Source organism: Aquarana catesbeiana, linkage group LG03 (genome assembly GCF_042186555.1).
Source record: "Aquarana catesbeiana isolate 2022-GZ linkage group LG03, ASM4218655v1, whole genome shotgun sequence".
Classification (NCBI taxonomy): domain Eukaryota; kingdom Metazoa; phylum Chordata; class Amphibia; order Anura; family Ranidae; genus Aquarana; species Aquarana catesbeiana.
The window spans coordinates 423,427,627-423,441,336 of record NC_133326.1 but is presented as its reverse complement, the minus strand read 5'-3'; the positions used below and the strand labels follow the sequence as shown (position 1 = coordinate 423,441,336).

The 13,710-nt window shown below is 38.8% G+C and overlaps 1 protein-coding gene across 2 annotated transcripts in view; it reads left to right on the top strand.

Annotated features, from left to right (window-relative positions):
* LOC141132411 (A disintegrin and metalloproteinase with thrombospondin motifs 2-like) overlaps positions 1–13,710 on the top strand; it is a 1,679,109-nt gene that overhangs the window by 1,187,988 nt on the left and 477,411 nt on the right. For both annotated transcript variants that reach the window (XM_073620760.1, XM_073620761.1), the window contains exons 12-13: positions 1,487–1,662; positions 12,095–12,228. In XM_073620760.1, coding sequence (XP_073476861.1) covers positions 1,487–1,662; positions 12,095–12,228 — 310 coding nt within the window. The remainder of the gene's footprint in view (positions 1–1,486; positions 1,663–12,094; positions 12,229–13,710) is intronic.

The window sequence follows — 13,710 nt, the reverse complement described above, 5'->3', positions numbered from 1 at the left end:
CTTCGTTATTTTAGCTGTGTGCTTAGGGTCATTGTCTTTTGGAAAGTAAATCTTCAGCCCAGTCTGAGGTCCTGAGCACTCTGGAGAAGGTTTTCGTCCAGGATATCCCTGTACTTGGCCGCATTCATCTTTCCCCCGATTGCAACCAGTCATCCTGTCCCTGCAGCTGAAAGACACCCCCACAGCATGATGCTGCCACCACCATGCTTTACTGTTAGGACTGTATTGGACAGGTGATGAGCAGTGCCTGGTTTCTCCACACATACCACTTAGAATTAAGGCCAAAAAGTTCTATCTTGGTCTCATCAGACCAGAGAATCTTATTTTTCACCATCTTGGAGTCCTTCAGGTGTTTTTTTTAGCAAACTCCATGCAGGCTTTCATGTGTCTCGCACTGAGGAGAGGCTTCCGTCGGGCCACTCTGCCATAAAAACCTGACTGGTGGAGGGCTGCAGTGATGGTTGACTTGGAGTCCTTCAGGTGTTTTTTTTAGCAAACTCCATGCAGGCTTTCATGTGTCTCGCACTGAGGAGAGGCTTCCGTCGGGCCACTCTGCCATAAAGCCCTGACTGGTGGAGGGCTGCAGTGATGGTTGACTTTCTACAACTTTCTCCCATCTCCCGACTGCATCTCTGGAGCTCAGCCACAGTGATCTTTTGGTTCTTCTTTACCTCTCTCACCAAGGCTCTTCTCCCCCGATAGCTCAGTTTGGCCAGACGGCCAGCTCTAGAAAGGGTTCTGGTCATCCCAAACGTCTTTGATTTAAGGATTATGGAGGCCACTGTGCTCTTAGGAACCTTAAGTGCAGCAGAAATTTTTTTGTAACCTTGGCCAGATCTGTGCCTTGCCACAATTCTGTCTTTGAGCTCTTCAGGCAGTTCCTTTGACCTCCTGATTGCTCTGACATGCACTGTGAGCTGTAAGGTCTTATATAGAAAGGTGTGTGGCTTTCCTAATCAAGTCCAATCAGTATAATCAAACACAGCTGGACTCCAAATGAAGGTGTAGAACCATCTCAAGTATGATCAGAAGAAATGGACAGCACCTGAGTTAAATATATGAGTGTCACAGCAAAGGGTCTGAATACTTAGGACCATGCGATATTTCAGTTTTTCTTTGTTAATAATTCTGCAAAAATGTCAACAATTCTGTGTTTTTCTGTCAATATGGGGTGCTGTGTGTACATTAATGAGGAAAAAAATTTACTTAAATGAGTTTAGCAAACGGCTGCAATATAACAAAGAGTGCAAAATTTAAGGGGGTCTGAATACTTTCCATCCCCACTGTATGTATGTATATATATATATATATGTGTATGTATGTATGTGTATATATATATATATATATATATATATATATATATATATATCGATCTTTAACATACCATTATCCACCCTCTATTCTGTTATCAGTGCTGAAAGCTGAAATGCTTTGGTCACCCAAAATTAAGACAACCAAACTAACAATTATAATGTTTTGCATTTAGCCCAGCTAATGGAGGTCGTTCGTGTGTGGGTCCAAGCTATCAGCTAGAGCTTTGCAACACTGAAAATTGTGACAAAGATGTTGAGGATTTTAGAGAAGAACAGTGTAAACAATGGGATCCATTCTTTGAATACCAAAATGCTAAACATCACTGGATTCCATATGAGCATCCCGATGGTAAGCTTGAGATTTATAAATATGGTACAGCTCTTGTTAACTATATCACCATTATTGTGTGTACAAATGAACTCTTATTCCATTACTTTTACTACATGTGAAAATTGATCATTTTATCCTAAAATGAAAACCAATAATTCAAAGTCTGTGTATAAACTGTGTGTGTATATACCGTGTGTGTATATACTTATACTGTACATTTCGGGGGGGGGGGGGGGGGGGTCAGTGCTAAAAAATGGAGATGGACTTTCATTTCATCGTTTTTTTTTTTTTTAACAGAAAATGTCATGAATCTTAATATATCCAGCAAAACTGACCCATTCACTTTCTAAGATCCCCACTTCACACTGATGTAAAAGTAAAACATTTTTAATTTAACATTTTTCACAGATAGATAGGAAGGCATCATCTCTCCAAACTCCACTATTTCCTCTGGTCTGGGGACTATGCAGGTGTAGGCTCAGAAGTTCATCCATGCTTCATGTATACCTGTCCAAAGCAAACCATCAGAAGCACACCAATATCGTCAATAGCCAACAAAAGCTTTTTTCAAACAATCCTTACACAAACATGCTATCATCTCTGCCTGACATTTTTTCATCTGTTTACCCATCCTTATGTTCACTGACGCATTTTACTCCTACGGTCTTAGTCATAGTTTATGACTAAGCCTATAAGGGTAAATTGTCAGGGTTGGTTATTTTCGGGTGGGTACAGCAGCATGTTTGTGCAAAGGTTATTTGAATAAAATGTTTATGGCCAATGAATTTATTGGTGTGCAGCTGATGGTTTGCTTTGGAGAAAATGGCATGGATGTTTAAAGAGAATCACTGAGGAAAAAAGGTTGCAAGTGACTGGTGATACAGTATATCCAAATCTCAGGGTTCTGATCCGCAACTGCTCTGACACTTCCTGGAAGTGTTCAAGCTTGCATACTCCCTTCTACTTCCTACACATACCTATTCACTAATTCACTATGATGGGCTTCCTCACTAGTAAGAATATCCTGGAGGCAGGAGGAGCAGACAAGGTTGGGCATACCCAGGAAGTATCAGTCATATTACAGATGAGAATGACTTGGAATTTGGGCCTAGCAGAGAGAAATTGCAAACTGCTTGTGGGTGGGGACTACTCTGTTTGGATCTGGTTGCTTTTGGATACTGACTGCTAGGGAGGGAGCCAGACAATGACCCCCTCTCTACCCTACCAAGTACCATGTGAATGGTTGCTTGTAGCTTGTTCCTTCACTTGGTTACCCATAGCAACTACAGTTAACCCTTTTGTAACAATGTTACTTCATACCCCTTAGTACGTTACAGACCCTGATTCTTCAGACACGCCAGAACCAACATGCACCGTTTTGAATAACTCCAAACAGGGCTTTGAACAGTAACTTTACTAAACAAGTGTGGAATAACAATTCAATATGAACAACGTTCTTCCCCTAACCATAGTAGTGTGGCTGCCCAGACATACCTCTGTGAGGAGAGAGTCCAATATGGCATTGTCCATGGCTTGGATGTCTCCGAAAGTCCCAGTGTCTTCAGCAGACTGCAAGGCACAGCTGCCCCATTACCACAAGTAGAACAGAACCAACAAGTTCTACTAGGAAGCCCCTGGACCTCAGCCCTCCCCCTTTTTATAACACAGGTGGATTGGCAAGGACCAAAAAGCCCAGCAATTGGGCTTACAACAATTAACTCTTTCCCCAGCCTGGGCCAGCCACGAACATGCTAGAACTAACACATTTCAACTTGCCAACATGTTGTGCCTGCACTTTATACTTGCCAACAGTCTACTGTATATCTGAAGTACAGGACACATGGTTTGTATTCATAGACCATGGATTATAGGCAGGCTACCGTCAGGTAATTTTGACACTGGCAAAATTTTTTATAGCTGACCCTGATGCATTCTTATGTCTCTAATGTTTTGGTGCAATAAGTAATATCTATTTTCATTTTAACATTTTACTTTTGGCTTTTTTTTTATTTTTCCTCTCATGTAGACTTAGATTGAGGACATAGTTGTGACACACCTCCTGGCTGATGCACTTCTGTCCCCAATCATTGCTTATTGAGATTTTTAGTACCAAAAATATGTAGAAGAATACATATCGGCCTAAACTGAGAAAAAAAATTATCTTTTTTTTTAAAAAACTGGGGGTTATTTATTATAGCAAAAAATACAAAATATTGTGTTTTTTTTTCAAAATGTTCGCTCTTTCTTTGATTATAGCACAAAAAATAAAAACCACAGAGATGATCAAATACCACCAAAAGAAAGCTCTATTTGTGTGGAAAAAAGGATGTCAATTTTGTTTGGGTACAGCATCGTACGACCGCACAATTGTCGGTTAAAGCGACGCAGTGCCGTATCGCAAAAAGTGCTCTGGTCATTGAGCAGCCAAATCTTCCGGGGCTGAAGTGGTTAAGAAAATGTTTGGCACATCTTTAGATTCCAAAGGCCAATATTGCTACACTGCCTTACTCTCCCTGACTCTATTCATGAATCAGAGATGGAACCTCCAAACCTGTTTGAGGATGAAATGGAAGTAAGCAATGGAGATGCAGATATTGCAGTGGCCCCTGCAATACACTTTATATAAAATAATTTTATATGCAATATATTCTCTGCATTTTATGAGGCCCTAGCTATGCCCAACCTACGATAAAATCAATGAATGGTGCTGCGCTCTAAGTGATACTCAATAAATATATAAGTGCTATGAGACATTAATATAAAGTGCAAAATATTCATAAATAATTAACTCCAAAATTTTGCAATTAGTTTTAAGTAATTAAACATAGCACGATATACACAGTGTACGATCCAAAGTGCAACATTTGCAAAGTGCAAAGGAATAGCATCTACAAAAATATACACAATGTACAAGCTAAAGTGCAAAATGCTCATAAAATAAATAATATCTTGTAATGTGCAAAAAACGTGCCAATAGTGCAAAGGAATAACATCTTTAGTGTGCTGTCACACACTAAAGAAAGTGCTAGTGCCAAAGGGACACTAGGAAAAGGGATAATGGGATAGAGTCCAAAGTGAACATAAATCTTCCAATTATAAATATATCGACAGATCCGCGCTTACAGACTAAATTACACCTGCGGCCCCCCTAAATGGGAAGGGGACACCTAAGTGATCCCCCAAAAAATGAAAATCAAAGTATAGGGAATGGCGCTGTGTTAGAACTAGAAGTGTGGCTGAAAATTAAACAAATGTTCAAGTGCATAAAATAATTACTATTTAAAATTAGAAAAAATATTTTGGTATGATCCAGGGATTTCTACAAAAAATTCTGTCCTTATTTTAGTGAAAACACCTTATTACGTGAAAAAATGCTACTATATGTGCAAAAAATCGCAAATATTAAAACGACACCATTATATAACATAAATAAATCTTCACATTAATAAATATAAAGTGATAAGTGCCAGAAGCAGTGATTATCAAACAATAGTGCATTAATGTGCAATAACCATTCGCAATAATAAATCATTAGTAGTGTGTCAAATCGCAACTAAGTATCAAAGAAAAAAATCCCATATTTTGTTTGGTGCAAAAATGTTCATAACAATTGTGCAGAAAGTTCTTCTTTGGTGGTAAAGTGCCGTGCTGTAATAACTGGTAGTCCCCCCCAATGTGGTTGCACTCACCGGAGCACTCCACCCCTGCAGGGGTACGAGCGTGTGATGTTGATCCTGTCACTCCGGTCGTATGGGTGCCAGTTTCCTTCCACGCATCCCAATCCCAAAGGCAGCTGCTTACACACAAGGAGGTGGGGACTTCCTGTCCCTTGATGTATTAAAGGTCCCCACTGGGTATCCACTTAAGTGTTAAAAATATTAAAAGAAAGGTATCCACATAGCGTGATTCTGTTTGAAAATGTATTCATTTATTTATATAAAAAACAGTCCAGTCAAAGTAGGCTGATATCACTCTAGCGGATAAACCAAAATAAAAATATAAATATATTCAAGTGGGAGAGAGAGCTCACAGTCTCCTATATTCTCCACATAATCCGGGGCCGCAGCATCAGCGTGAACCGAAATCAGATGAGCACATCAAATTATATAAAAAGAAAGAACGAATAGTGAAGTATGTATCACTAATATTTTATTTAGACCCCAGCCAAGATATGGTACTCGCATAAAAGCAGGTAAAAACTATTAAAACACAAAACGAGCAGCGAGTTTGTGGCCTGATGTCACTTCCGGTGCCTGTGTATTCCGACGTGTATCATCACGGTCACGTGACTTCAACGGGGAATAGTTACTAGCACTGGAAGTGTCTTTAAATAGGTTTAGTATTGTATCCTAATGAGCGGCCTTTTTCTTGTGGTCCTATGGAAGAACATAGTATGACGGCCATTTTAAAGTGTATATTACTGAACAGACCACAACCGCGGCCATTTTCTTTCTTGTAGTCCGCAGTTAGTAAACAAAGCGCAACCGTTTTCTGGCTGATCTTGCAATATAATAAATGTTAGAAAATACAGTTCGACTCGAAGTTCATGGGTAATAAATTAAAAAGTGAAATTAGTCTGTTCTGTGCTGCTCAAATGACACACATTAAAAATAAAGTATAAAAATGTTTAAAAACATTTTTTTTTAAAACGAGATGTAACTAATGTTGGACAGTCGAATGTGGGGGACATTTGGGGGGGAAATTATGTCAATAGCTATATATGTAACAACAATATTCATATATATATGACTTAGTAGAATTGATATCTAATCAATATAATTAAAACAGGGAGAGTCAAGAGGAAATACTACAAGTGACATATCCACAAGAGTAGGTAAAATTAAAGTAGTACTGGTGAGACAAAATAAAATGACATAACAAGAAGATTGGATATACTGTATTATTTGGGATTTTTGGCTGCTTAAAAATCACTGATAAAAAAATTCAGATCAAATTTAAAGTTCAATCCCCAGGGTGTAAAAATGTCTAATATAAAAATCCATTTGGACTCTAATTGGCTAAGGGTCCTTACTTTATGGCTACCCCACCATTTTTTTTTATATGGTTCTGTCTCCCAAAATCTCAAATGGGTGGGGTCTTTCTTGTGATGTGTGGCAAAATGTTTGGAAACACTGTGTTTATCAAATCCTTTCAAGATATTTTGTACATGTTCTTTAATGTGTACTTTCAGGGGTCTTTTGTGCGTCCTTTTTATTGCAACCCACAGCTGCATTCCAAGGCATAAATGGCTCCCTCTGTATTACAGCCGATGAAGTCATTAACTTCATAAGTGTTATCTATACTGGTGGACGTGAACTGAAACCTTTTTCAACCGGGCGTTTTGTTTTAGTACATGCAAAGCAACGTTTTCACGGGAAGAAGCCTTTTCCTGTTCAGAACGTAAAACCCCTTAACGGGGGGTCTGGATTACTTTTCACAATCTTATCTCGTATCGTAGGGGCTTTTTTATAGACACAATTAGGGTTGCGAGGTAAGACCTCTTGGAGATGTTTATCCATCAGCAATATGTGTCAATGCCGATTAATGATATTTTTCAATCTTTTTATATTGTGCATTTATAGTCCAATATGATTGGTATGGTGTCCTTGTTTGTTCTCGTCTTTGATCAAATAATTGCGGGCCATTTCTGCTACTTCTGATATTTTGTCTTTTATGATTAAAAATCCCTTCTCCTTTTATTCTCTTGTTCGCTTGTTGTCTCTTCCCTGATCATCATTCACTCTTCTTTCTGGGCTTCTTCTCCTCCCCCTTGATTCGTCTGTTCTCCTCGGTGGATGGTTCTCTGTGCCTCTCCCTAAAAAAGACCTATTGTGGTTTGGGTCTGGATAGTAGGTCAGATAATATCTCTCATCCATTTCTTCCTTGTGGCGGTCTCTCATGGGGGCATAGTAGTTATATGTTTGTATCAGGCTATGTTCACAAGAATGGCACGGTCCTTGAGATGGACCCCCCTATCTCTGTGCCCATATTCATAATTGGGTATTGGGCTTCTTCCCCATTGTCCATATCGCATGTGGTGGTCCTTTTTCTCTTCGCGTATACGGTGGCCTATTCCAATTATTATTCCCATTCTGAGGCTTTTTATTATTTTTCCAATAGTAGGGTTTTTTCCAACCATTTTGTGGAGTCCGATTGTAATGTGGGGGTCTTCTGTCCACATGTTGTGGAGGTATGGTGGTTAGAATTGCCATATCTCCCATTGGGCTTTAGGTGTCTTGGAGTTTCTACTCTATTTCTACCTGTCGAATCATTAAATTGATATGGTCTGTTCGGTATATTGCGATCAGATTCTTTGTTTACATGTTGAGGGAGGACTCTAATGCCGCGTACAGACGGTTGGATTTTCCAATGGAAAATGTTCGATGTGAGCTTGTTGTCGGAAAGTCCGACCCTGTGTATGCTCCATCGAACATTTGCTGTCGGAATTTCCGCCAACAAATGTTTGAAAGCAGGTTCCCAAATTTTCCGATCATGTGTACATGAGTCCGTCGCACAAAAGTTCACACATGCTCTGAATCAAGCAGAAGGAGCCACACTGGCTATTGAACTTCCTTTTTCTCGGCTCATTGTACGTCTTGTACGTCACCGCATTCCCGCGTTCAGAATTTTTGGACAACATTTGTGTGACCCTGTGTATGCAAGACAAGTTTGAGCCAACATCCTTCAAACAAAAATCCGATCGTGTGTACGGGGCTTTACAGTTTTTTCTGGTGTGGAATAGTTAGAAATGGGATCCAAATGTCCCAGTTGGCTCTGCCATTTAAAAACTTGGTCAGTTTTAAACTCATTAATTTCTCTCATGTATTTTTTGCTTTTCCTAAGTTGGACTCTTTTTTGGTCAGGTCTTTATTCAATTGTGCTATGAGTGCAGCAAACTCAGCTGTTTCTTTATAAATTTCTAATTCTCAAAATGTTAAAAGCTCCAGCCCCTTCTCGTTAAAAAACTTAAACCATTCATCTATGGTGTTTGCTGCAACTAAGTACCCGGTTCTTGTCTCAGGTTAGGTAGCGTGGGAATATTTATTATATCCATTTAGCAATCTTAAATCCACCCATTCCTGCAGCAACCATAGATGTGTTCTCCATGGAGAAAATAAAAGTAAATCTAGATGAAGTTTTTAACACTTCAAATACCAGCACAAAAAATGGAGATCTAGAAAAGCCTAATGCGGAAACTAGGCCATAACATGGGAAAAACATGTGAGTCTATGGTGGTATACAACCACTTTTGAACAATATCTGAAGGATAGTCTCAATGTTCCAAGACATTTAAGGTGGGATATCCCACCTAATGATGGGTTTGTAGATCAAGAATCCATAGATGAATGGTTTAAGTTTTTTTAACGAGAAGAGGCTGGAGCTTTTAACATTTTTATTACAAAGGAAACAAAGAAAGATTAAAAAGATTGACCAAATTGTAGGAGAAATAAGGGGAGAATTAGAAATTTATAAAGAAACAGCTGCGTTTGCTGCATTCACAGCACAACTCAATAAAGACCTGACCAAAAAAGGCAAAGATGTCCAACTTAAGAAAAGCAAAAAATACACGAGATATATCAATGACTTTAAGACTGACCACATTTTTAAATGGCAGAGACAACTGGGACATTTGGAGCCCATCTCTACCTATTCCACAACAGAAAAAAAAGTTAGTCCTCCTTCAACATGTAAACAAAGAATCTGATCGCAGTATACTGAATAGATGATATCAATATAATGATTCAACAAATAGAAATAGAGTAGAAACAACAAGACACATAAATGAGTGATATGGCAGTTCTAACCACCATACCGCACAACATGCAGACAGAAGATCCCCACATTACAACCAGACTCCACAAAATGGTTGGAAAAACCCCACTATTGGAAAAATAATAAAAAGTCTCAGAATGGGAATAAGAATTGGAATAGGCCACCGTATGAGCAAAGAGAAACAAGAGAACCACCACATGCGACATATGGACAACGTGGAAGAAGCCCAATACCCAATTATGAATATGGACACAGAGATAGAGGGAGTCCATTTCAAGGACCATACCATTCTTGTGAACATTGCCCGATACCAACATATAACTATTATGCCACCCTGAGAGACCGCCATGAGGAAGAAAAGGATGAGAGATATTATCAGACCTACTATCCAGACCCAAACCACAATAGGTCTTTTTTAGGGAGCGGCACAGAGAGCCATCCACCGAGGAGAACAGACGAATCAAGGAGGAGGAGAAGAAGTCCAGAAAGAAGAGAGGATGACGATCAGGGAAGAGACAACAAGCGCAAAAGAGCATAAAAGGAGAAGGGATTTTTAATCTGAGTGGTACATCTCTTACAAAAGAAGAAATCGGAGTTCTGGACAAAGGGCTAAAATATGCATCTGTGAAGAATTTGCGATAAAATAGGACACAGATTCATTAAAAAAGGCTATGATAATAAATTCATAAAAGACAAAATATCAGAAGTAGCAGAAATGGACCGCAATTAATTGATCAAAGATGAGAACAAACAAGGATCCAGGGTAGACACCATACCAATCACATTTCCAAGAGCTGGTACCTCGCAACCCTAATTGTGTCTATAAAAAAGCCCCTACGATACGAGATAAGATTGTGAAAAGTATTCCAGACCCATCATCAAGGGGTTTTACGTTCTTTACAGGAAAAGGCTTCTTCCCGTGCAAACGTTGCTTTGCATGTACTAAAACAAAACGCCCGGTTGAAAAAAGTTTCAGTTCACGTACACCAGTACAGGTAACACTTATGAGGTTAATGACTTCATCAGCTGTAATACAGAGGGAGCCGTTTATGCCTTGGGATGCAGCTGTGGGTTGCAATACGTAGAATGCACAAAAAGACCCCTGAAAGTACGCATTAAAGAACACGTACAAAATATCTTGAAAGGATTTGGTAAACACAGTTTTTCCAAACATTTTGCCACACATCACAAGAAAGCCCCCATCCATTTGAGATTTTGGGGGATAGAACCATATAAAAAACATTGGCGGGGTAGACATAAAGTAAGGACCCTTAGCCAATTAGAGTCCAAATGGATTTTTATATTAGACACTTTTCCACCCCGGGGATTGAACATTAAATTCGGTCTGAATTGTTTTATCAGTGATTTTTAAGCATCCAAAAATCCCAAATAATATATCCACTCTTCTTGTTATGTAATTTTATGTTGTCTCACCAGTACTACTTTAATTTTACCGACTCTTGTGGATAGGTCACTTGTAGTATTTCCTCCTGACTCTCCCTGTTTTAATTATCATCTACTAAGTCATATATATATATGCATATTGTTGTTACATATACAGCTATTGACATCATTTCTGGTGTTCCCCACATTCGTCTGTCCAACATTAGTTACATCCCGTTTTATAAAAAAAACTTTTAAAAACATTTTTATACTTTAGTTTTAATGTGTGTCATTCGAACAGCACGGAACAGCCTAATTTCACTTTTTAATTTACTACCCATGAACTTCGAGTCGGACTGTATGCCCCTTTACATTTTCTGACATTTATTATATTGCAAGATCAGCCACAAATTGGTTGCGCTTTGTTTACTAACTACGGACTACAAGAAAATGGCCGCAGTTGTGGTCTGTTCAGTAATATCCACTGTAAAATAGCCGCCATACTATGTTCTTCCATGGGACCACAAGAAAATGGAAAATGGCCACTCGTTAGGATACAATACTAAACCTATTTAAAGACACTTCCAGTGCTAGTAGCCTTCCCCTGATGAAGTCACATGACCGTGACGATACGCGTCGGAATACACAGGCACCGGAAATTATGTCAGGCCGTGAGCTCACTGCTCGTTTTGTGTTTTAATAGTTTTTACCTGCTTTTATGTGAGTACCACATCTTGACTGTGATCTAAATAAAATATTAGCATTACATACTTCACTTTTGGGATCCCCATTCTTTCTTTTTATATGTTTTGATGTGCTCATCTGAGAGGATTTCTATTGCCACCTGATGTATATAAAGAAGATATATACCAGTGAGAAGCACCCATCAGGACACCACACCGCTATCTACAGGATACAGGACCTATTACAGTTCCCCGGATTACCACTGGCTAATTTTACGCTGTAACCTTACAGGATATTTATTTGTAAAAAAATTTAAAAAACATTTATTATTTTCCTTCCACTTGACAATTGTGTGCCACTTTGTGTTGGTCTATCACACAAAATCCAAATAAAATACATTTAAGTTTTTGGTTGTAACATGACAAAATGTGGAAAATTTCAAGGGCTATGAATACTTTTTCAAGGCACTGTATAAAGCTGAAGACAGCAGATATACAAATAAAACTTATGTAAGGAGATTTGTTTAATCTCTGTGTATCATCTGGGACTATTCACTTCACCGGGCATAGGAGAGGGTTTACATCCACTTTAAGTCTGTTTTGTCTTTCAGAAAAAGAAAGATGTCATCTTTACTGCCAGTCTAAAGAATCTGGAGATGTAGTATACATGAAACGACTAGCACATGATGGAACACAATGCTCATACAAAGATTCATACAATATTTGTGTTCGAGGTGATTGCCTGGTGAGTATTAAAGTGATTTTATTTTTATTTTTTTACTAAAATAATAGATATCATACATGTCATCATTGACATTCATGTCAATACATGTCATGGTTTTACACAGAGCATCCCCGATCCTCTACTTCAGGGGTCCTGCCGCTGTCACCGCTCCTGGCTTCTCCTCTTCGGCACGCGCCCACATAGAAAGACGCCTTCCACTCCTGAGCTGCCTTGTCTATGTCTATAGACACAGACAGCACAGCTCAGCTTTGCCCCTGCTCCCTCATCACAGAACTTCATTGACAGCAGCGGAAGCCTGCTGCTACCAGTCTGCCCTGTGAGGAGGGAGAGAGTGGAGAGAGCTGCTGCTCTCGGGCACAGCGCTGGATCTAAATTGGGCTCAGGTAAGTATAAGGGCGGTTAGGAGGAGATCCTGTAGCACAGAAGTTTTTTTCCCCCTAATGTATAGAATGCATTAAGGTAAAGAACCTCAAGGCTTTAGAACCACTTTAAGAACTTCTCAGTTAAGGAATTAGATAAGACATTCAAGAATATATATATATATATATATATATATATATATATATATATATATATATTTTTTTTTTTTTAAGATATTTTTATTGGGTTTAAAGACCAACCAACAAACAAAGAAAAAAAAAAAAACTTTGGTTGTTCATTGGTATACATTTAGGTTTCTTCACAGTAAGAGCTGTGAAAATGTGGAATAGACTCCCTCCAGAGGTGGTTCTGGCCAGCTCAGTATTTTTTCCCCTGCTGTAGCAAATTGGATCATGCTTTGCTGGGGTTTTTTGCCTTCCTCTGGATTAACTGTGGGTATATGATTGGGTATTTGGAATTGTTTGATATTATTTTTTATTTATTTATTTTTATGGTTGAACTGGATGGACTTGTGTCTTTTTCAACCTGACTACGTAACTATATAAACAAGCAATGCACTCTTTCAGTCAATCAACAAATATCAATTCACTTATCTTGTGCGATTATTAATTGCATAAGTACAGGAATTGACCATACCGTCAATGTGAACTTCATATATCTACAGTGGAGATCAACACATTAAAGTACGTGGCACAACCAAGAAATGACATTATAATGTATTCACTCTGGGGTAAAGGTCAGTGGGCTCGCTATTCATATACTCCAAATTTTGTGGAATGTCGTATTCCTTTTCCGGAGTTCAAAAGTAAGTTTTTATAGTGTTATAGAATCATTGATTTACTTTAACTTTAGGGATTTCAGGGGGTTCTGTGTTCCCTTCCAAGACAGCAAGATAGACTTTTTAACAGAAGTACAGAATGCGGAGTACATAAGTCACCAAAGATGCCTAGAAGGCAGTTTTTGGGATGGACAATGTTCGGGAGACCCAGTGCAGAGAAAATGAAAGAACCTACCTCTGCCCAAAAGTCTTGAACCACTGGACAGGACCAGAAACAGTGTAGAAAATCAGTGGTTTGGACACAGCCTCTGTAGCACTCAGCC